At 42.3% G+C, this 24963-nt stretch overlaps 1 protein-coding gene across 1 annotated transcript in view; it reads left to right on the top strand.

Annotated features, from left to right (window-relative positions):
• Positions 1–336: 336 nt before the first annotated feature.
• Positions 337–24963, top strand: part of GNAT3 (G protein subunit alpha transducin 3) — a 29018-nt gene continuing 4391 nt past the window's right edge. Inside the window, exons 1-4 of the mRNA XM_054016144.1 lie at positions 337–359; positions 11845–11986; positions 20561–20718; positions 24169–24297. Of these exons, the coding sequence (XP_053872119.1) occupies positions 355–359; positions 11845–11986; positions 20561–20718; positions 24169–24297 (434 nt within the window). The 5' untranslated portion in view covers positions 337–354. The remainder of the gene's footprint in view (positions 360–11844; positions 11987–20560; positions 20719–24168; positions 24298–24963) is intronic.

The raw sequence follows: 24963 nt of genomic DNA on the forward strand, positions 1-24963 counted from the left end.
CCCAGTGGATGCTGACAGAACATAAGTTTGGCCCATTTTCTTTTCTTTTTGTTTCCAAAATCTATATTCTTTTTTATTACGTCAGTGTTCTTTTAGCTTTTACAAATGATATTTCTATTAGGATTTCAGTGCAAAATACGCCTTGATTTAAAATGAAAGAGGATTCTACGAGATAAAATGATGCCTCTGAAGACAGTATGTGTCTCTCCCCTTCCCAGTTTTTGTCCATGGAAATTATGGAATTTGCAAGATTATTTTAATGCCTATTAGAGTTATTCGTGTATCAGTAACATTTTTGAATATTCCTTTTCTACAGGTGCTGGAGAATCAGGAAAGAGCACTATTGTGAAACAAATGAAGTAGGTATATGAATATTAATTTCAGTTATAAAATTTGAATATTTGCAGTATGTATAGCAAATGTCTTAGCTATCAGTAATTTTATTTTCAAATAAAATGCAAAAACAAAAAGAAATTAAAATCAACTTCCAATTCGAAATACAAAACGATTGGAGATACATATTTGATTTTCTAATCAAATATATTTGGAAAATCTTGCACTGCTCCAACTACTACTGAATTCAAGCAGTCTTTCCATTAGCTTCCACAGGAATTGCATCAAGTCATGAGTAAGGCTGCGTGTCTGTCATGGAGGTCATGGAAGTCACGGATTCTGACTTTCCATAACCTCTGTGATTTCTGCAGCGGCCGCTGCTGGGGCAGTCCCGGGCTGCCACGTCCCCCCAACCCCAGCAGCAACAGTAGTTTGGGTGTGGGAGGGGGCTCAGGGCTGGGGGTTGGTGTGCGGAGCAGTGCTTACCTCGGGGGGAGGAGGGTGGAAGCTCCCTGGAAGCTGCCAGCATGTCCCTGCAGTTCCTAGACGGAGAGGCCAGGGGGCTCTGCACGCTGCCCCTGCCTGCAGGCACTGCCTCCGCAGCTCCCATTGGCTGTGTTTCCCAGCCAATGGGCGCTGCGGAGCCAGAGCTAGTGGCAGGGGCAGTGTGCGAAGCCTCCCTGGCTTTCCCTCCCCCTAGGAACTGCAAGGACATGCCGGCCGCTTCCAGGGAGCTGCGCGGAGCCAGGTAGGGAGCCTGCCAGTCCTGCCAACCCCTCTCCCCCCAGCAACAGTGGAGGTCCTGGGCCACATGTCACTGCCCACCCTCTCACACACACAGCACCAGCGGCGGTCTCAGGTTGCCCTGCCCAGCAACTGCGGTGCCTCCCTCCCGGGGCCTCCCCCCAGCATCCATGGTGCCCCCCCAGGCCAAGTTTTAATTAGGAGCATATAGTACAAGTCATGGACAGGTCACAGGCTGTGAATTTTTGTTTACTGCCCGTGACCTGTCCACGACTTTTACTAAATATACCCATGACTAAAACGCAGCCTTAGCCATGAGTATTAGATTGAGTATAACTGAACTCATATATCTATGCTTTGCTTCTCAGAGTGTCGATCACTGTTGATCTTCACGGAATTACTCTAATTCCTGTCTATAGCCGACTCCCTAGTGAAGGCAAAGATTGTGTCTGACCCTTGTGCCCTGTGCAGCGTGGGAGGTGCAAGCAGATCCCATTGCACACTTTGCACCAAGTCTAGGGAGAAGTGCAGGGAGTGATGTCTTTGTGCACCCAAGGATGCAAACCTCTCCAAAGGGCAAGGGAAGAAGTTGGGATGATGGCCCTACCCCACTTGCAGGCATCCATGGTCCCAGCTGGACATGCTGGGAAGTGCAGGTGGGATCATCCAAAGGGCAATATCCCTTCACAGACACTCATTGGGGATTTTGATTGTGCCATTACTTCAGATAAACCTAGTGCAGTAACTGTTCACTCAACAAGGGCCTGGGCCTGCTTCCATTGAAGTCAATGACAGTATTTCCATTGATTTCAAAGGGAGTTTGGACTAGGCACTTATTGGTGGACTATTTTTTATATTTTATAGCTTTATAGCTAGGCTGTTCACATTCCTTTACATGTATCTAAGCAGGCCAATTTTTCCAAAGGTAGCTAAAGTAGTAGTTTAAAGAGGAAACTCAACTGTGCCAAGCAAGTGGCAACATAAGTCCTATGTAAATGTGCAGCCCATATTCTCCTTTACATTTACAAGCTCGTAAAATCATATTGTTTAATCGGGGCTTATTTTTCCAGGTAAATTTGTGAATTATTGCCTAAAATTGCTTTTTATAGTCATCTGACAAATAAAGACATTCCAGAGCCATAACCATTGTAATTATTTGAGCATGCTGCCACATTACTGGTATCAATCTGTTCCAATGTAAACATTTTTAAGGAGAGCATTTTTAATAGAGGGGACACTTTATCTCTTATTTACATTTTTCTGGTTATTTGACATCCTTATTGACCCATTTAAAGAGTAATTTGGACAATGTTGGGCACAGGGATAAATGCCATAATGGCATTTTTTTACTTTTTTTCCCTTTGGTTTTGCAGCAGGACAATTTTAATAACATCACCATAGCTTTCACCAAATGTTTTTGCCAACTTTTCTGTTTCACGTAAGATCATGTATTTTTTATTTCCTTCATTGTAAGTCTGATTGAGCAGCACATCCATACTCTGCAAAGTGTTTTAAAATGTACGTAACTCCCACTGGAGTTGTGCTGAAGTGTTTTACTGAATAGGGCTAAACTTAAGCTTGTTCTGCTGAATTGGGAACTGTGAGAAATCTGATGGCTAATTTACTTGATGGCATTAGACAGAGGTAAACCTGAAAAGCTCTATGCCATTTTTAAAGCTCCATGTCTATAAGATTTAGAGCTGGAGGAAAATGTTGTTGTTTTTTCATAGAAAATTATTACAAAAATTGTTTTCATTTTTGTTAACAAATTCCATGGAAAAGTTTGACTTTTTGGTGAAATATCAAAACCAAAATATGTTGGCCAAAACCTGAAATATTTCAATATTCAACGGTTTGATTATCAGGTGTTCGTTTTTTCAAAAAAATGTCAAAATTTTCCATGGAAGCAGACACTATTTCTAAAAAAAATTGTTTTGTTGAAAACTTTCCTGTCAGAAAACAGTTTTGACAGAAAATTTTTGACTAGCCCTAATGAGGGCATCCTAATACTACTAATATGATTTTTAATGAATACATTACAATACTATACTTTCTATTATTCATCATGACAGAGATATCTGTAACCCTGATCCAAACCCCACTGAAGTCTGAATTATTCCATTGACTTCTGTATGCTTTGGATAACATCCTCTGAGACATAAAGGAGACTTACAGTGTCTTAACAGAGAAAAAGCTAATTTTCAGTTAGGATTGAGGAAGATAATTCTTCAGCTATTAAAATTGTTCTTATCCTTCTGAGAATTTACAAGGTGATATTACTGGTTTTAAATTTTCTCTAAAGAAGGCTATGCTTTGAGAGTGCATTTGAAAATGTTTCCTTGCTTGTTAAAGTCATACATAAAAAGAATAGGGGACTGCTACTGACTAACTATTCCTCGAGGTGGGTAGCATGGATGCTGCCAAAGGACGTGAATATAAATATAAAAGCCTCAAGAGAAAATAAGTATTTTTCTTTTTGTAATTACAGTAGCTAGTGCTATTTTGAGGCCCTCTATTTTCTTCCTTTCTTTGTTGTTCAAATGCTTTTAAAGATAATAACAACATTTAAAATGACTGTTTGAGAATTATAAGTGCATTTGCCTGTCTTCCCTTCAGATGTTCACAACCCCCCACCCTTCAAAACAGACAGTAAAAATGTGTTCTTTTAATCTCACAACTTCCACACAGGCCTTACTGCACACATTGCTAAGGGGCATGCAGAGTAAAACAGCCAACCTTAGATTTTGAATGTACTGTAGTTTATAGTTTCCTTATATTTCATGCCATTGTATGTAATAAAGTGCCTGGTTTTTATAGATGGAGGGCTATAAAGGTCTCTTCATAAGTTCCAAAATATCTTGAAAACATATCGGAAATAGTTTTTTCTCTGTAACAAATAGCATATACAGAAAGTTTGATGGAATGGTACAATGTGAAGGTTTTTTGATACTCATTTGGATGACTTTCTCATGACCTGGTTTGCCACTCATGACCAACATGGACATTCCAAGCTCACCCCAATAAGTACTCCATGCGACTCCATACCACCATGTATCCTGTACATGGCTCATATGTTACATTCAACTGGCATTCATTTTGTCTTTCATTTTGAACATTTCTAGAGGTTGTAGAGGTGTTTCCCATTCTGGGGCCAAAACCCACTGAAATCAATGGGAGTCTCTGAAGCCTTCCACAGTCTTCGAAGGGCTTTGAAATAGATCCAATATATATTCATTTTGAGAATGTCACTCAAACCACTAGGCACTTCCAAATTGGAAGGTAAGCTTTAAGCTATTTTGGAACTGTTTTAGAGAGGGGTTTTTGGTTCCTCACTGTATGCAAAGTTGTATCTTTGCCTTTTCTTGTGTGATTTGGGTCAGAGATATGATAGGATTCATAGACATTCCATTCTAATCTACTCTCAACTCGACCTCCTCATATACAACTTCATCCTTGGGGTTGAGTCCGCTGTCCGCAGTCTCCAACCCCGCCGAAATATCCATGGAGCTTTTGGTGGTGAAGGTGATGTCACTGCAGAGGATGGCGACCAGCTCTTTATAGAAGCATCAAGTTTTTGGTGCAGCACCAGAGCAACCTAACTCAGCTCCTTTATCTTTGCATGGCACTACTATGTGTCCCATTCTCAAGTATGCCATGAGAAATCTAACCATAGGTATAAAAGTCCCTACAGCTGGAGCGCAGCTGGTACTGCACAGCCTCCTCTCCCCACAGTACCAGCAGATCCAACAACTCAGGTGTGCTCCAAGCGGGAGAGCATTTGCTGCGTGGAGCCACCACTGTCAATTGGAAAGATGTGATGTGAGCTGTACACGCAGAGCAAACAGGAAGTGGCATTTCAAAAATTCCCAGGTCTTTAAAGGAGGAGGGGTGGATTCCTGTGTACCTGGGTGAAGGGCAGCAGAGTACTAACTGCTGACCACAGCGGTCATGAAGAGCATTGTGGGACACCTCCTGGAGACCATTTAGAGCAGGGATAGGTGTTGTATCCACCACGCAAGGTATTAACAAACTTTAACAGAACTTTATTTACAGTGGAAGTCTCTTTTCCAAGCTGTAGCTGCACACCCTGTAACTCTCCCAGCCTCCTCAACTCCTCCCCCCTCCTTCCTGTTTCCTGTCCTTTCAGACTCCCAACAGCCAGTGCTCCCAGTTCTAATAATCACATGCAGCATCTAAACACCACATTCCCTCCTCTCTTAAGAAACTTTCCAAATTAAAATAAACATTGTTGTTCTAACCACAGGAACAAATATGAAACAAGACGCTATACTGTTTGCAGGAATATTACACTGAAAACACTGTAGATACTACAAAACGTAGTCTTTAGTCCAGGCAGGTGGTCATCTGAGTCTAACAGGCCATCTCTCAAGCCCCGGTTCCAGTGCAATGTCTTGTTGTGTTGGTTCTACAGTGAAGTCATCCAATGCACACTGGGTGTTGGCATAATCTCCTCTTGGTGCATAGGCAGGTGCAAGATAAGAAAAGCATTCCATACCCGCCCATCAGAAAGTCGATAGGTGTAAGGTCCCTTCTTCTCTATGATTTTAAGAGGAGCTGTGACTTTATGGTCCCCTTTGCGTAAGATTCCAGGTTTTCGTATTCTAACAAAGGAACTACACTCAAACTTTGGTTCCTTAGCACCCCACCATTTGTCTGTGAAAGCCTTAGACTTTGCTTGGTTCTGTTCAACTGTCTTTCTCACATCATCCTTGTTTGGGGCATCAGGTCGTGCCTTTAACAATCCAGCAATGTTCAGTTTAGTAGTCATCTGTTTCCCATGAAGTAACTCTGCGGGTGATCTTTGCGTTGTGGCATGTCGTGTAGCCCGGTATGCTTGCAAGAAATCTGTAGTGAAGGGGATCCACAATTGCCCTTCCAGTTTAGCTGTTTGCAAACTCTCTTTCAAACTTCTGTTAAACCGTTTGATTTCCCCATTGGCTTGAGGGTAATATAGGGATGACCTCCTGTGTAAAATGTTCCTCTCTGCTAGAAAAGTTTCAAACTCCAGGGAAGTAAATTGACTACCATTATCTGAAACCAGTTCTTTGGGGTTACCTTCCCGGCTAAAAACTGAAGAGAGGAACTTAATTACTGTAGCAGAAGAAATTTGCGATGTAAACGCTACCTCAGGCCATTTGCTGAAATAGTCTATTAAAGTGATGGCACAGTGACAGTCAATTGGAGCAGTATCAAAGGGTCCTACAATGTCAATCGCCTCTTTTTCCCATGCAGATTCAGGAAGAGGAACAAGCTGTAATGGAGGGGTACATGTCACTGCTGTCTTATCATGCATTTGGCAAGTGACACAGGATTTTATGAGTGCTTCAGTTTGAGAGTCCATCCCTGGCCACCAATACAGATCCCGTAGTCGTTGTTTGCTTCTGACAATTCCTTGATGAGTATCATGTGCCAGGTGTATGAGTTTTGACTGTAATTCTTCTGGCACAAGTAGCCGGTGTGTACCTCATAGCACACAGCCATCGAGCAAAGAAAGTTCATCCCGAACTCTAAAATAAGGCAGCAAAACTGGGTCAAGGTTCTTAGGGTTAATGGGCCATCTCTTTGTCAGAAATTCCCATAATTTTTGTTGAATTGAACATGCTGAACAAGCAGCTTGAAATTGTTCTCTTGTAACTGCAGTAAGAGTGCTTGTAATAAGCGCAACTACTACATCCTCATCCTCTGGTGGACCATCTGGTGAAGGCAAAGGCAGGCGAGAAAGGCAATCATCTACAACATTTTTGTTTCCAGACTTATATTCCAGTTCATAATTGAAAGAAAGTAGTCTTGCAGACCATCTAGCAATATGATATCCTGCTCTTCCCAGTCCTTTTGTGGTGAGCAACATTGTCAAAGGGCTGTGGTCCGTGTGCAACTTGAACGTGCGGCCCCACAGGTAAGTTCTCCATTTTTCAGTAGCCCAGACACAAGCAAGTGCTTCTTTTTCAACTGTAGAATATTTTCTCTCAGCATTATTCAGTGTCCTTGAAGCAAATGCAACAGTCCTCTCTGTGTTGTCCTCATGAAGTTGTGTGAGGACAGCCCCAAGTCCATAATCAGAAGCATCAGTAGTTACAATTGTGGGCAATGCGGGACTGAATAATGCAAGTACTGGACTATGTACAATCAAGTCTTTCACCCTTTCGAAACTAACTTGTGCATCCATTATCCACACTAAGGTTGAACTTCTCCGTAGTAATTCTCGTAACGGTTCAATGACAGAAGCATAATTGGGAATGAATTTTGCATACCAGGAGGTAAGACCCAAGAAGGAACGTAAGGTTTGCAAATCTGTTGGAGGAGGGAGCATTTGAAATTGCCAGGATATGATCTGGATCAGGTTTTAGTCCAGCCTGTGAAATTGTATGCCCCAGAAAGGAGAGTTCAGTTTGTCTAAATTTGCATTTGGACCTATTGAGCTTGAGACCTGCTTTGCTGATGCAGTTTAGTACAGACTGCAGGTTATTGTCATGCTCCTCAGTAGTATTTCCAAACACAATAATATCATCCAAATAGCACTGAACTCCATGTTGATTCTTCAGAATCAATGACATCATTTTTGAAAGGCACTTGGGGCTGATGCGAGACCGTAGTGGAACACGTTTAAAATGAAATAGTCCCTCATGTGTAATAAATACTGTGAGGTCTCTGCTATCTTCATGCAACATAACCTGGTGGTATGCGCTCTGCCAATCAAGAGTAGAAAACATCTTTGCTCCTCGGAGTTCTGCAAATACTTCCTCTATGTGAGAAAGAGGATGGCTATCAACCACAATAGCTTTATTTGGCTCCCTTAAGTCCACACAAAGGCAAATGTCTCCACCCTTCTTCTGCGTCACTACTATAGGTGAAACCCATTCCGAGGAGTTAATCTCTTCAATAATGTTCTTTTGAACAAGTTTTCTAAGTTCCTCTGAAACAGCTTCCCTGACTGAAAATGGTAAGCACCGTAATTTCTGTCTTACAGGCAACACATTATTCCGCATTTTAACATTATGCAGAAACCCATAAGCATAGCCGAGTTTCTCTTCAACCTGGAGTTGGGTCCCAGCTGAAACTGGTGTGTGTACCGCAAGAGTGCTTTGCTGAGGAAGATCAATTCGTCCATTAACTACCCTGAGATTTAAAGCAGCTAATAAATCTCTGCCAAGGATAGGAGTGCCTTTGTGAACAATGTAGAATTCCGCAGTTACACAGCAATCACCAAAAGTAACTATTGCTGGCAGGCAGCCATGTACTGGAATATGGTTTTTCAAATAGCATACCAAATGAAGTTTGGGTTCAGTAAGAGGCACATCTTTAAAGTAATGCAAATAGATGGAATCAGGTAGTATAGATACTGCTGAGCCAGTGTCCAACATTAGCTGAATAGAGTGTGATTTGCCTGAGGGTATGGCAGAAACATTTACAGTGCACTTTATCTGTTCTGGAATATGTGCAGTAGTGATTTTGTCTACACTCAGCACAGTAACATCTGGTATTGTAACTGCATGCACCCGTTGATTGAACTGGCTACTGCGACATACTTTAGCAAAATGCCCAATCTTTTTGCAATGATTGCACTGAGCTACTTTTGCTGGACATCCTGAGTAGCTTGCAAGATGTTATGGGTATCCACAGCGAAAGCATGCTTTTACTGTATTTTGCATTCACTGATTCAGTGGCTTTTCATTAGTTTTCCTTTTGCAATTGTTCGTCTGCAGTGATAGTGAACTTTTCTGCAAAGGAGTCACAGTCTGGACTGGGCCTTCTGTACCCTTGCTCATTATTTTGGCTTCAACTGTAGCTAACTCAATCTGAGTAGCAATGGTTATTGCTTTTTCTAGTGTAAGTTGTGGTTCTAGAAGTTAGCATTCTCTTACACGAAGCATTGTTGTTTTCTCAATGAGCTGGTCTCTAATCATCTCATCTGCCACATTTCCAAAGTCACAAGTTGCAATCAGACTCCTCAGGGAGGCAATATACTGCATTATAGTCTCCCCTGGTTTCTGCTCACGCTGGCGAAATCTGTAGCAATTAGCTACTACATTCACTTTTGGCACAAAAAAGTTCTTTAATGCAGTGAGTGCAGTCTCATATTTATCATCTGCAAGTGGAAAAGTGTAAAATATACGCTGCCCTTCTGCTCCAAGGCAGTGGATTAGCAGAGCACGCTTTCTTACTTCAGAAATCTCTGTAGCACTAATTGCAAGCAGATAAGTCTCAAACATACGGATCCAGGCAGTAAAAGCAATTGGAGGCTCACCTGGGCTTTGCAGAAAGGGTGCAGGTGGATTCAGAGGCAGAAGATCCATCCTCGTCGCCAAAACGTTGTATCCACCACGCAAGGTATTAACAGACTTCAACAGAACTTTATTTACAGTGGAAGTCTCTTTTCCAAGCTGTAGCTGCACACCCTGTAACTCTCCCAGCCTCCTCAACTCCTCCCCACTCCTTCCTGTTTCCTGTCCTTTCAGACTCCCAACAGCCAGTGCTCCCAGTTCTAATAATCACATGCAGCATCTAAACACCACAATAGGCAACCTATGGCACGTGTGCCAAAGGCAGCACGTGAGCTGATTTTCAGTGGCACTCACACTGCCCGGGTCCTGACCATCGGTCCGGGGGACTCTGCATTTTAATTTAATTTTAAATGAAGCGTCTTAAACATTTTAAAAACCTTATTTACTTTACATACAACATAGTTTAGTTATATATTATAGACTTATAGAAAGAGACCTTCTAAAAACGTTAAAATGTATTACTGGCACGCGAAACCTTAAATTAGAGAGAATAAATGAAGACTCGGCACACCGCTTCTGAAAGGTTGCCGATCCCTGATTTACAGCAACATAACCAAATGTCTACACTGACACTTTATGGATATAACTTTGCCACAAAAAGCTCTTTGCTTCTCATCAAGGTGGTTTTATTTTGTCGGAAAATCAGGAGAGTTTTGTCGGCAGAAGGAGCATTGCAGTGTGTACACCTCCACTGTTTTGTCAACAAAACTGTGTAGTGTAAACAAGGCCCCAGTGTAGGCTTGTCCCTTGCAAGAAAAGTCTCTCTGTACACTTCTGTTCATTCAGAGCTACGTTGTCATGGCCCTTATTCTGCTGGGCAGGAAGTCCTACTTAGCCCTGCTCGGATTGTAACTCTGGATACAGGGCAACAGCAGGAGTAGCTCACGTGGTACCCTATCTTCACCTTGAGTAAGTGGGCAGGAAGGGTGCAGGAAGTGGGAGTAGCCTTGGCTCTCTGCCCAGTATTTCCAGCCAAAGACCTGGCTGGATGCACAGCAGGGAGTAAGCTGCACCCCAAAATGGGGGGAAGTAACTTATTCCCCTCCAGAGCCAGTGAAGAATTGTGTCAGAAGGTTTGTCTTCATGTACCATGCTACAATGACACATCTGCACCGGCGCAGCTGCACCGCTGTAGCACTTAAGTGAAGACACAACTATGCCGAGGGGAGAGATTCTCCTGTTGGTGTAGTTAATCCACCTCCCTAAGAGACGGTAGCTATGTCAACAGGAGAAGCTCTCCCATCAACATAGCACCATCTACACGGCAGGGTTAGGTCGGTATAACTATGTCTCTCAGGGGCATGGATTTTTCAGACCTCTGAGCGACGTAGTTATACCAGTATAGGCCTGTTGTGTAGACCTGGCGTGAGTAACAATTTGTTCTCTCGGCTGCTCCTGGAGCAGTGCAATTAGGCACCACCCCTAACTTGGACAGATCATGAAGTTTCAATCTATCCCTCAGTGTTAGATCTTCCATTCACCCTCACTGTCCATCTGGCTGTGGAATAGGAGAGCTGCCATCCCTGTCCTTTTGCTCCCTTTAGCCCAAGGACTGTTCCCTGCTAGTGCACTACTATATTAGCAAAAACAACAAGGAGTCCTTGTGGCACCTTAGAGACTAACAAATTTATTTGGGCATAAGCTTTTGTGGGCTAGAACCCACTTCATCAGATGCATGGAGTGGAAAATACAGAAGCAGGTAAAGATGGGAGTTGCCTTACCAAGTGGGGGTCAGTCTAACGAGACAATTCAATTAACAGTAGAATACCAAGGGAGGAAAAATCACTTTTGTAGTGGTACTGAGGGTGGCCCATTTCAAACAGTTGACAAGAAGGTGTGAGTAACAGTAGGGAGAAATTAGTATGGTAAAATTAGTTTTTGTAATGACCCATCCACTCCCAGTCTTTATTCAGGCCTAATTTGATGGTGTCCAATTTGCAAATTAATTCCAGTTCTGCAGTTTCACATTGGAGTCTGTTTCTGAAGTTTTTTTGTTGAAGAATTGCCACTTTTAAGTCTGTTATTGAGTGACCAGGGAAACTGAAGTGTTCTTCTACTGGTTTTTTAATGTTATAATTCCTGATGTCAGATTTGTGTACCTTTATTCTTTTGCATAGAAACTGTCCAGTTTGGCCAATGTACATGGCAGAGGAGGATTGCTGGCACATGATGGCATATATCACATTGGTAGATGTGCGGGTGAATGAGCTCCTGATGGTACGTGGGCAGAGATGTGTTGAGATAGTGCTCTCAGACCTACCCACCGCTTCAGCAGCCAGAAGATCTGGCTGACTACAGAGACTCACACTTGGCTTCACATTTCCTGATTTACAAATGGTTCTACTAGAGCAGGCTACATTAAGTTCTTCTTAGTATTCAAACAGAATTCAAAAAGCACTTGTTATCCAGTTCTTCTTGAACCTTTACTTGAAAGTTGTCTGAGATCTGTTTTTCTGTTTTTCAGGATCATCCATAAAGATGGCTTCTCAAATCAGGAATGCATGGAGTTCAGATCTGTTATTTACAGTAACATATTGCAATCCATCCTGGCTATTGTGAAGGCGATGTCCACTTTAGGGATTGATTATAAAAACCCAGCCAGTAGAGTGAGTATGACATCTGTGCCTTTGAAACAGGCATACAAATACGAACTTTTATGTCAAGATAATGGATGCTATGGGATAGCAAAAGAGCTCAGCCTTTGTTTTACTATAGTGGACACATTTATTCTGCTTGAATTTTGTTTGTGTCACAGTGTTTTTAGGCATCTGAATTGTAATATTTAACATTTAATTGAATGTTTTTTTGAAGGCTGACACATGAGATTCAAGATCTAAACTTTTGAGCAAAATGTTATTCAGTTTGTACAAACATTGACCAGAATCCAAACCAGTAACTCATCCCCTCGCCACTAATAAGAGAGAGAATCCCTTTGTGTTTAACAGCTATTTTTCCACTGTTGTTGGGAAGTGCAATGAATATTTCCCTTTTATGGACAAATTTGGGGGCTCAGTTTGGGGGCTGAAAAGTCACTTAGCCATGGTGAAAGTAGTACAGAGTTACACTGCCCACTTGTGCTTCCCAGAGTTCCCACATTGTGCAGAAGCAGCACACCTACCACTGCATCTGTAAGGGATGCAGTGTCTCCTCCCCTATGTGGCTTCTTAGTTCTGCTGCTGGTGCACAGAGGAAGACATGACCTAATCTTCGTCCCCTACTTCTCTCTCCAACCTCATTAGGGTGACTGGTGGCACTAGTGGTGCTGGTACTTTCCAATCCCTGAGTACAGATCAAAGACTTCCACTGTGGCTTGCACAGGGTAGAGTGCACAGGGAGTAAAGGAGGAGGGAAGCCCCTTCCTCCCCACACACACTTTGTGCCTTTGCACAGGGGCCAGCTACTTTGCAGTCCTATTATGTATTAATGTTCCATATGCAAAATGAAAACATTAGAGCTCCTCTTTAGAGATATAGACATGCAAGTAATTCCCACTCCCTCCACACAAGAAAGTCTATTATCCCAGACTTCTCATGCAGAGCTCCCATCACAGGGACAGAAATCAAATAAGAGCCTACATCTTCCCATTTAATGCTATGATTAATCAATTCCCTATAATTCACACATATATTCCCTACAATTCACATCTATTGATCTGGAGTCATAGTATAGTAAGGTCATATTGGGCCTACAGAGGGGTAGAAGCCCCAGAACTTGTTGCTAAAATGGCAGTTATCTCCTGATTTCACTGCAAGACTGTGCCTTATGACACCTAAAGCCCAATGCATCTGTGAAAACTCAGCACTTGCTAACTCCGTCACAATGCAGAACAAATCTAACACACATGGTGCTCTCCTGGATGACGTAGAATCAGCTTGGACAGTCATAAGTACAATCATCCAAGAAGCCAGAGATGCTGTTCCAAAACTGGAATGCTACAAGTGATTCCCTTGGCTATCTGATGAGATATTTCAAATTCTGCAAAAGAAATCTAAGGCTAAACAGAGCCATGGCACCGCAACAAGGTATTTGCCATGATACCATTGACAAGGTACTTTTTGGTTGAGAGTAAAAGTGGGGCAAAACTTGGCAAAAGAGACAGAAGATGGAATAAGATCTAATAAATTATTACCTACATTCAAAGCTACTTACTTACTTCGATCAAAAACTGGACTTTGCATGGGGTTTATGTCGATAAATATAGCTGATGGGTAAAACATGTTTGACCCAAGAAGTCCTGAAAAGATGGAAAGAATATTATGAGACCGCCCTTAACAATTGTGAATTAACTCCATGCCCAGATATGGATGCATTGGTAGTAGTTGCAATTCCTGACCCCGAAACCTGTATAGATGTACCTAAATTGGAAGAGGAGCACTGCCATGAAGAAACTGCAAAGCTGCTAGACCCAATAGCATGACACCTGAATTTCTCAGGTTCACTATAGAGCCCAGAAGTGCAGCATTTTTGTCTGGGCTTGGACTACTGGGAAGGTTCCAGTGGAGTGGAAGAAAGGGATCACCATCCCACTTTATAAGTGGAAAGGTCCATGCGCTGAGTGCAGTAGCTACAGGCCAATAATCCCACTTTTCCCAGAAAAGTTTTTATATGTGTCCTACTCATCCATCTCCAACCTTTCCTTGTGAAATGCCATTATCCAGAGCAATCGGGCTTCACTGCTGGGCCATCTCCAATGGACACTATACTTGCTCTTCGTCTTTTATTTGAGATCTATCACAAATTCAATCATGGCAAAAGTGGCAAAATTTGCAGATGATACAAAACTACTCAAGGTAGTTAAGTCCCAGCAGACTGTGAAGAACTACAAATGGATCTCCCAAAACTGGGTGACTGGGCAACAAAATGGCAAATGAAATTCAGTGTTGATAAATACAAAGTTATGCACATTGTAAAACATAATCCCAACTATACAAAATGATGGGGTCTAAATTAGCTGTTACCACTCAAGAAAGAGATCTTGGAGTCATTGTGGATAGTTCGCTGAAAACATTGACTTAATGTGCAGTGGCAGTCAAAAAAGTGAACAGAATGTTGGGAATCATTAACAAAGGGATAGATAATAAGACAGAAAATATCATATTGCTTCTATATAAATCCATGGTACTCCCATATCTTGAATACTGCATGCAGATGTGGTCGCTCCATCTCAAAAAAGATATACCGGAATTGGAAAAGGTTCAGAAAACAGCAACAAAAATAATTAGGGGTATGGAACGGCTGCTATATGAGGAGAGATTAATAAAACTGGGACTTTTCAGCTTGGAAAAAAAATGACTGTGTGGGATATGATAGAGGTCTATAAAATCATGACTGTGTGGAAAAAGTAAATAAGGAAGTGTTATTTACTCCTTCTCATAACACAAGAACTACTAATTAAGAAATTAATAGGCAGCAGGTTTAAAATAAACAAAAGGAAGTATTTCTTCACACAATGCATAGTCAATCTGTGGAACTCTTTGCCAGAGGATATTGTGAAGGCCAGGACTATAACAGGGTTTAAAAGAGAACTAGATTAGTTCATGGAGGATAGGTCCATTATTGACTACTAGCCAGGATGGGCAGGGATGCAAAACCATGCTCTGAAGTGTCCTCTCTTTGCCAGAAGCTGGAAATGGCAACACAGGATGGATCACTTGATTACCTGTACTGTTCATTTCCTCTGATGCACCTGGTATTGGCCACTGTCGGAAGACAGGATACTAGGCTGGATAGACCATTGGTCAGACCCAGTATGGCATTCTTATATGCTTACGTTCTAATCCTTTCTCACAGTTTTGACCTGAGACTGGGCAATACTCATTGATTTCAACAGGGCTTTGCTTTTAGATGTAAGTTTTGTTCAAACCCAAACCTATGAAGACTGAACCAAAAGAAAACGTTTGCACAAAGTTTTGTGAGTGGAATACTGAGTTTCACGATCCTTATGGCTAATCCAATTTTTTTAAACAACCTTCAACTAAAGTACGTATTCATTTGAGACAGGAATAAAGGAACTTACATTTCAGATCACACCCAGACTGTCCATCTAGAGCAGCATCCTCTTTCATTCTAGCCAATGTAATTGGATATTCTGTGGTATATGACACCCAAGTCTGTCAAATTTTGTGAAATATATTTGATTCCAGTGTTTATATTTTACTGATGCTGGATATACTAGAAAGAGAAATAGGCATATAATATATGGTCCACAGGACCCAATCTGCTCCCATGATTCATGCTCAACATCTGTTGTATTTTTATCTTGTTTTCTCTGAATGACACTTTCCACCACAAAACTTGGAGGAAGTAGTTTTGTTATTAGTGACGTGGCTATTGTGCTCAACATTGTGTAGATATAGGGTAACGCCTAATTCTGTCACCTGTAGTCTCATTGAGTAGTATTGACACAAGTCAACATGAATAGGATTCATTAAGACACAGTCCCTGCCTTCAGTGATCTCATTTAGGAACAGAGGATCTACTAGCCAGTGCTCCTGCCTTTTAGCCAGTATTGATCACTACTGCTATAATTTAAAATAAAGGAAAAGAGTTTGTTTTGTTTTAGAGCAGATAAAAAAGGAGAATATTTCATTAATTTTTTCAAATGCATCCCTTTTTATTCTTGAAAACATTCAAAACAGGTTTCTAAATCCTTACTTAGGGACCTAACTCAGTAGCCTGGTGTTGAACAGCCATAACACACATTCAAATTAATAGGAGTTTGGGATATTCAGCACATGTGAAAATCAAACAAGTCATTTAAGTGCTTGCATTAGGCACCCACCTTTGAAATGTTTGCCTTATTATTTTTGCTTCATACATGTGCATGGTGCTTTACAAAAAAATATTAGAAGACTAGGTCCTTGCCCTGAGGGACTCTCAAAGTAGGTAAGAAAGATCACACAAAAGAAAGAAAAATTCACTTCTGTGCTAATGGTATGAACAAGGCTTACACATCACAGGTTCTGTCTACACTGCAAAAAAAAAAAAAAAGACACATGGCAGCGCATCTCAGAGCCTGGGTCAACTGAATCAGGCTCACGGGTTCCCACTATGGGGCTAAAAATAGCAGCACAGACATTCAAGCCGGAGCCCAGGCTCTGAGGCCCAACCCCTTGCCAGATTTCAAGAGCCTGGACTACAACCTGAACCCAAACGTCTATATATATTTTTATCCCCAGAGCATGAGTCCCGCGAGCTCAAGTTAGTTGATCTGGGCTCTGAGACTCGCTGTCATGGGTCTTTTTTTTGTGTGTGTGATATAGACATACCCACAGAAAAAAAAGACACTAATGTGGAACTACAGTGATACACAGCCCTTGTGCTTGTCCTCTGCATGGGGATGAATGTTTCCTTTAGTGAAGATACAAAACAATGGGTAAGGAAGAAAAACGGGGGAGTGGCTATACAATCAAAAATGGAAAAACAATTTCACCAAAAATATTCAAAATTTTGAAACTGTTTCTGTTTTGCAGAGTTCAAAACTGAACTTTTTTTTACAAAAAATCACAAAATAAAACTTTATAAAAAAGTTTGGGATTCTCAGACTTTGAAATTTTAGTTTTTCGCTCTCCCACTCTTCTCTTCCTGTTTTCACCACTGAACGTAATAAAATTAATGTTTTTGTTTTATTTTTTCTCATTTTTTTTCATTATAACTTGTCAAAACTTGTCCAACTTTTGGGAAAGTTCCGGTGTCAGAATTCCAGTGTTTCAATTTTGCAAGTCTGTTACTTTTCCAAGGCTGAGTAAGTTTTGAAAAATTACAGAGTGGAGAAAAGAAAAAGGAAAAGTGGGAACCAAAACCTAGTCTTTCTATTGTATTCGGTGGCAAAAAGGAAAATGGGGCATAAAGAAGGAAAAGCAAAAATCAGAAATTTAAAAAATCTGTCTCTTTTTGAAAATCAAAACAAAAAAATCATTTTGAAATTAAACAAAATAAAAATGTCTTTCATTTCTAAATTTCCCATTTGAAAAATTGAAATTTAGAATTGAAAATGAAATTTTCTATGGGGGGGAAAACAATCATTTTTGAAGAAACCATAATTTTTGGTTGAAATTTTTCAAACAGCTATGAGGCTATTTGGTTGCAGTCATTTCAATTGTCTTATTATACTTCTTAGCTTGATGAGAAATGATTGTAAGGGATTATTTTCTATAATTATCCACTGATATGACAGTGTATCAAGTGATCCTTATATAATCAAGCTCTCTATTTAAACTCTGCTTCTAAGCCATTAGGTATTGAAAAAAAAAATATTTTCCTCATAGTACATTGCCTGCAGTCTTTTGTTGATTAATTACAACAGGACACACACAACTATGAATAATAATTTTAAAACTGCCACTCTTTTCTTTTTCAATTACAGGTTCCTTCCCTAAAGTCCGCATCAGAAGAGAAATGCATTCATTAGCTGGATTCACTTAGCAGCTGTGGGGGGGGAGGGGCGCGGGGGCGGGAAGAGGGTTGTAGTGCCCTAAAACTAGCAAAACCTCTGTAATTTTTTTTTCAATTACATTAAAAATATCCTTAGGAAATATTTAAGTCTTAAATCTCACTAACACTTTAGTACAGAAAGCCAGAGGATGTTCTCTTAACCACTTAAGTCAAGTATCAGAGGGGTAGCCGTGTTAGTCTGAATCTGTAGAAAGCAACAGAGGGTCCTGTGGCACCTTTGAGACTAACAGAAGTATAGGGAGCATAAGCTTTCGTGGGTAAGAACCTCACTTCTTCAGATGCAAGTCACTTGCATCTGAAGAAGTGAGGTTCTTACCCACGAAAGCTTATGCTCCCTATACTTCTGTTAGTCTCAAAGGTGCCACAGGACCCTCTGTCACTTAAGTCAGGGGTTCTCAAACTGGGGGTCGGGACACCTCAGTGGGTCGTGAGGTTATTACATGGGGGGGTCATGAGCTGTCAGCCTCCATCCCAAACCCCGCTTTGCTTCCAGCATTTATAATGGTGTTAAATATGAAAACAAGTGTTTTTAATTTATAAGGGGGTCACACTCAGAGGCTTGCTATGTGAAATGGGTCACCACTACAATAGTTTGTAGGGTTACCATATTTTGAGTGTCCAAAAAGAGGACACTCCACGGGGCCACTCCACCCCTTCCCCAAAGTCCCCGCCCCAACTCCGCCCCCTCCCCTGCTTCCCGCGAACATTCACGGGAAGCCTGAAACAGGCAGCAGGTAAGCTGTGGGGATGGGGGGAGGAGGCGCGGCCCAGTCTGGCTCCCCCAACCGAGCGGCTCCCTCCGGCGGCCGGCCCCGGCCCCAGCATCTCCAGCCTGGCTCGGCTCCTGGGGTGTAGGGTTACCATTCGTCCGGATTTACCCGGACATGTCCTCCTTTTTGTGCTAAAAATAGCGTCCGGGGGGAATTTGTAAAGCACTCACAATGTCCGGGATTTCCCCCATCCCCCGGAGCGGCTGGGAGGGCTGCAGGAAAGTCCCGGGCTGGACTCCGGAGCAGCTGGAGAGGAGCTCCGCCCTGCATTCTGAGCAAGTGTCTCAGCACAAAGTGCAGCCCTCCCCTTTTGCAACTGGGAGCGGTTACTGCCATGCAGCGTAGCAAAACGGGAGCGAGAGCACTTTGTGCTGATACAAGGGCAGCTCTCCCCTGCAACCCGGTCCGGGCCAGGGACCGGGTTTTGTTGTGCAGGGCCAGGGACCGGGTTTTGTTGTGCTGGGGAGCTTAGCCACGTGTCCGGCTCGCACAGAGCCCAACACCCTGTTCTGAGCAGCAGGGTAAGGGGGGCAGGAGAAGGGGCAGGGAGGTTCTGGAGGGGGCAGTCAAGAAACGGGGGGGGGCTTTTTGGGGGGAGTGGAGAAAGTTTTGGGCAGTCAGGGTACAGGTAGGGGGTAGGGTCCTGGTGGGCAGATGGGGGGGGGGGTCTTAGGAGGGGGCAGTTAGGGGACAAGGAACAGGGAGCCTTAGGTAGGGGGTGGGGTTCTGGAGGGAAGTTAGGAGCAGGGGTCCCAGGAGGGGGCAGTCAGGGGACAAGGAGCGGGGGGGTAGGGGGCTGGGAGTTCTGGGGGGGAGCTGTCAGGGGGCAGGAGTGGGGAGAGGGATCGGAGCAGTCAGGGGACAGGGAGCAGAGGGGTTTAGATGGGTTGGGAGTTCTGGGGGGGGCTGTCAGGGGGCAGGAGTGCGGAGAGGGATCGGAGCAGTCAGGGGACAGGGAGCAGAGGGGTTTAGATGGGTTGGGAGTTCTGGGGGGGAACTGTCAGGGGGCAGGAGTGGGGAGAGGGATCGGAGTAGTCGGGACAGGGAACAGAGGGGTTTAGATGGGTTGGGAGTTCTGGGGGGGGCTGTCAGGGGGTGGGGAGTGGTTGGATGGGGCGTGGGAGTCCCAGGGGTCTGTCTGGGGGTGGGGGTGTGGATAAAAGTTGGGGCAGTCAGGGGACAAGAGGCAGGGAGGCTTAGATAGTCCTGGGGGGCAGTTAGGGGCAGGGGTCCCAGGAGGGGGTAGTCAGGGGACAAGGAACGGGGGGAGGGTTGGGAGGTCAGGGGGGGCGGGAAGTAGGAGGGGCTAGGGCGGGGCTTCTCCCGTCCTCTTTTTTGCTCGCTGAAATATGGTAACCCTACTGGGGTGTCGGCCCCGGCCCCAGCCCCCGGCCCAGCACCCCCTGCCCAGCACCCCCGGCCCAGCACCCCTGGCCCAGCACCCCCGGCCCCGGCCCAGCACTGCTGGCCCCGGCCCCGGCTCCCGGCCCAGCACCCCCGGCCCAGCACTTCCGGCCCCGGCCCGGCGCCTGGCCCCCAGCCCAGCACCCAGCGGCGCCGGCCCCCCCCTATTTTCCCGGACATGTTCGGCTTTTTGGGATTTCCCCCCGGACGGGGATTTGAGGCCCAAAAAGCCGGACATGTCCAGGAAAATCTGGATGTATGGTAACCCTAATAGTTTGAGAACCACTGACTTAAGTCCTGCTTTGGACCTGCACCAGAAGGTGGTGTGATAAGCTGTGAGGTGTGTGTGTGTGTGCTTCCTCTCCCCCCCCCCCATACACACACACACACACAGAAAAGTTGCACAGATCAACATCATAACAACAACAACAACAACAAACACTGCAAGAATGAGAAATTCCTAAACCACTGTGATTCATTAAATAAGTATGTTTCAGAAAGAGATCAAGGACCACAATATGTTTGAACTATACTTACTGAAATTTCCTTTAGGAAGATGAAAGACAACTGTACACTATGGCAAATTCTCTAGAGGATGGATCCATGACTCCTGAATTTTCTGAAATCATAAAGCGACTGTGGAGTGACCCAGGAATCCAGGCCTGCTTTGAAAGGGCAGCAGAATATCAGCTCAATGACTCAGCAGTTTAGTAAGTGACAAGAATTATACCTTAAGAGCGTTTAGATATTACAATGATGTGCTCTCAAAAAAGACCTAAAATTAGATGGTCTTTATCAGAGCTTTTAAAAGATAGTTTCTACTAGACATTCATTTATAATTGCTGTCAAGAAAATATAGGAAATATAGCCTGAATATTGTGAGAAAGGTAGGGATGCATCAAATGTGGTGGATGAAAATAAATGCATGGTAACTTGAAAAAACCCAAGCCAATTTTTGATTTGCCTATCATGCATTTATCACATTTAAACAAAGAAAACAAGTAATGATAAGAGGATATTTCATTCTTTGAAACTGGGTTGATAAAATAGTTGAAATATTCTTAGACTTTTGTAAGGTATTTGATTTAGTACTACACAACATTCAGACTAAAGAATTAGTACTATACAATATCAATGACATGGATTAAGAACAGCTAACTGACAGATTTCAAAGTAGTTATCAATGGGAAATCGTCATTGAAAGAGAGTGTTTTCTACTGGGGTTTCCCTGGGGTTGGTACTAGGCTATTATGTTCACAGCATTCAGTCAGAGAAATTGTATAAATAAAATACTCTTTCTGGAAGGTTGCAGTTGCAATGTGACACTAATTTATTTCTTAAAATCCAGAACCATAACACAAAGAACCAAAAACAGTGAGAAAGTAGAGAGGCACAACTCATCCCACCTTGCTCTAGGCTGGCTCTTGGAGACTGACTCTGAAAGACCCAGGTCACCCACTTCCCTTCAAACCTCTTGCAAACTTAAAGTGATAGCTTGTAATTTTAACATAATTTTCAATACACCACACAGGACTGATGCTAGTCAAGATTTTCATCAATAATCAGGAAGTAAACAGAAAATCATTGTTGATAAAAATGTGTGGATGACACAAGATTGGTAGAGTGGTAAATGATGAAGAGATAATGGATACTTTTAAAATACCACTAGATACCAATATGCATCTTTAGGCACCTAAATATCTTTGAAAATCAAACCTTTAGACCATGATCCTGCACCATTAAAGTACAAGTGAGTTTTGCCATTGCATTCAAAGCTCTCATGGTCAGTTTAAAGCCTACTGGAGCCAACTAGCCATTCTAACATTGCACTTAAATTGCTTTTAAAACTACTTAGATTGTAAGCGCTTTGGAGTAGGGACCATCTTTTTGTTCTGTGTTTTGTTCAGGGCCTAGCACGATGGAGTCCTAATCCATGACTGTGGCCCCTAGATGTTATTGTAATACAAATAATACATAATAAAAGCCACTTCCTCCAACGGTGTAATTCAGTATAGCTCCACTGATTTCTATGGAGATACTCCAATTTACATCTGCTGAGGATCTGGCCCCAAGAGTTTCATTGACTGATCTTTGAACTTTTTTGTTAGGTGAGTCCAGTAAGTTTGGACATTCTCCTTCTTTCTGGTGTTTTTATTGTTTGTTTGTTTTTCTTAAACTTCTTGAACTCTGGAGACGATCTCTATTTTTAGGGTATCATAATTTAGAAATTTTTTGTCCAAATCAGTTCAAATTTGGCTGAAAATTTTTACCTTGGAGTCCAACACAATTTATCCAAATTTATGGTCAGTGTAACGGGGAAAAAAACTAGGGTTATAATAGAAATTCAGTTGCAGCCTGAACTATGGAATGACAGAACTAGCACTTAATGCCTCCGGCTTGTTTAGGCACTTGACTGTTTTTGTGTTTAAGAAGACCCAAGGTGCGTGTATATTGACTAGCATATACACGTGTGCTTTACTACCTTTATACATAGTGAAGACTGCCGTGGCTCCTGACTCCCACAAACTGACCTCTGGCTAGAGTAACTGCTAGGCCACGTGCTCAGAGAACAGGAATTTAGACCCCATGAACAAGAATTAGATGACAATTTTAAAACAATAGGTTGGCCATTTCTGCTGGACATACATAAAGGGCTGTCATTGAAATGCTCAGATGAGCTGAAGTACTCCTTCCTTCTTCTGTGCGGTCTATTCAGTTTACAATATGAAAATCCCATTTGTTTACTAATCTGCATGGACGGGAAAATCCCAGCACTTGCACTTTTTAAATTTGCAGGTGTGTTAAACAGTGCCAGATTAGGATGGTGAGCTGTGGCGTTTGCTTTTGTAGTTCTCTGATTAGCTGAACTGTACATAGGCACATGCCACGCAGGGTAGACCTTGTGTGAGAGATGAAAAAAGCACAAAGCCTAACAAACATCAGAGAGACTTCCATTTGGGCTACATTCTTTGTTTGCCTTTGATAAACAAATCACTGTAAAAGTGCCAGTTCACACACATCCTAGAGGTCTGAAGATGCTGACACCATTGTTAAACCACATATCAAAACTGATGTATTTTGCCTTTACATTTTGTTCGCTATTTGGATATTAATTGTAAGAGTCAATATACTTATAAGCCAAAAAACGTTCTTGCCTTCCTTTTTGTTGCTGGTTCATCTCTCTCTTTATGTTAGCTTTTAACCTCTTAATGGAGGGAATCTTTACATGTTAGGGAGTTGGGTTTCTAAACCTTTACTTGAAGTTAAAAGGGATAGGAGAAGGGTGAGCTCCAAGATGGTCAATACACTCAAGACTCATGAGATATGGTTCAATCCCTGGCTCTGCCACAGACTTCCTGTGTTATTCCAGGCAAGGCATTTAAACTTCTGTGCCTCAGTTTACCTCGTGGTAGAATGATGATGGTACGCCCCATATAACAGGGGTGCTGTGAGGATGTTAACAAAATGGGCCCCCAATTTGGGTTAAGGCCTCCCTGTGCTACTATAATATCAATGTTAATTAACAGTAGTAATTAATAATAAAGAAGACACACACATTCCTGGACCTTCAACTTGTAAATTCATGCATGTGAAGGGAAATGGACCTTAATTGTGAATTCTTCTGAACCATTACGTTCACTCATTATGACATTATTCCATTTAGAAGAGGAAAAATATTATAGCAACAACCTGGCAGCATTGTCTGATGCTCAGTTTCCTGGCAGATCTCCTTCTATCAGAGGGATTTTGTCATGATGGCAATTTCTACTTGATTGAACTAAGTTAACTAGACAAACTACCTTTCTGACCTGTGCTTTCTTAGCATTCAGGAGGAAGATTAAAGATGTGCTGGAGCTGAAGTTTTCCAGGAGATGTTGAATGCATGGGGCTAAACTCTTTTCTTGTTTATGAGGGCAGATCCCCATTGAAACCTATGGGCTACCACTCTGTATGTGAGAGTAGAATGGGTCCAAATAAATGCTTTGACACAAGTGTAACTCTATTGACTTCAGTGGAGTTTCTCCCAGTTTACAGGTGTGGAAGAGAGAAAGAGAAGTAAACACAGGCCCATTTATATCGGGGGGAAAAACACTCAGTTTTATTGGTATCAGAAATCCCCTTTGATTCACAGATTATTAAACTCTGTTCAATTTCTTTAGCTATCTCAATGATCTGGACAGGCTGACAGCTCCTGGATATGTTCCCAATGACCAAGATGTTCTGCGCTCACGAGTGAAAACAACTGGAATTATTGAGACTCAGTTTTCCTTCAAAGATATGAACTTCAGGTATAAAACCTTCTGATGCTTCTTGGTGGGTTTGTCACATGTCAAGCTCTTTGTAAAAGGTTGAAAAAATATTAGAAAAGGCTGATTCCTCTGGATGCTACTTATCCCAAAAGGCGGGTATATTAATAACTCAGTTGTGGTAGCTTTGAACCCTTTATTACTTATTTGATAGCTCATAACTGAAACAAGCAAAATACTGTGTTGTAAACTTATCAAGTTTAAGTTCATAATGAAATGCTTTTTAAGAGATCCCTGAGGAATTTGAATTAGGGTTTAATCTTGCAGTCCATACTCAGGCAAAACTCTCACTGTCTTCATGTCTGAGTACGGATTGCAGCAGCAGACCTAAAAGGGCATCTTTACATTTGCAAACATCTAAGAATAGGTTTCATGCTGTGCCACCTGCATGGTGCCTTGTGACTCCTGTGCAATTTGGTTACCTAAATGATCTTAACAACATGCAAACATTTTACTATTATGGATTTGCATCTACTTTCTTTCTTCTTTTTTTTTTTTTTACAGCAAGAACTGTGATTTGCATTGGAATTGAAAATTATTAGTGTGGGTCAAAAATTGGAATTTCTGACCAGTGTGAAATTCCAATACTTCAATACTTGTTTTCATGCTGAATCAGGAAAAAGAAAAAGAAATCAAAATGTCATCAAT

Source organism: Malaclemys terrapin, chromosome 1, assembly GCF_027887155.1.
Source record: "Malaclemys terrapin pileata isolate rMalTer1 chromosome 1, rMalTer1.hap1, whole genome shotgun sequence".
NCBI lineage: Eukaryota > Metazoa > Chordata > Testudines > Emydidae > Malaclemys > Malaclemys terrapin.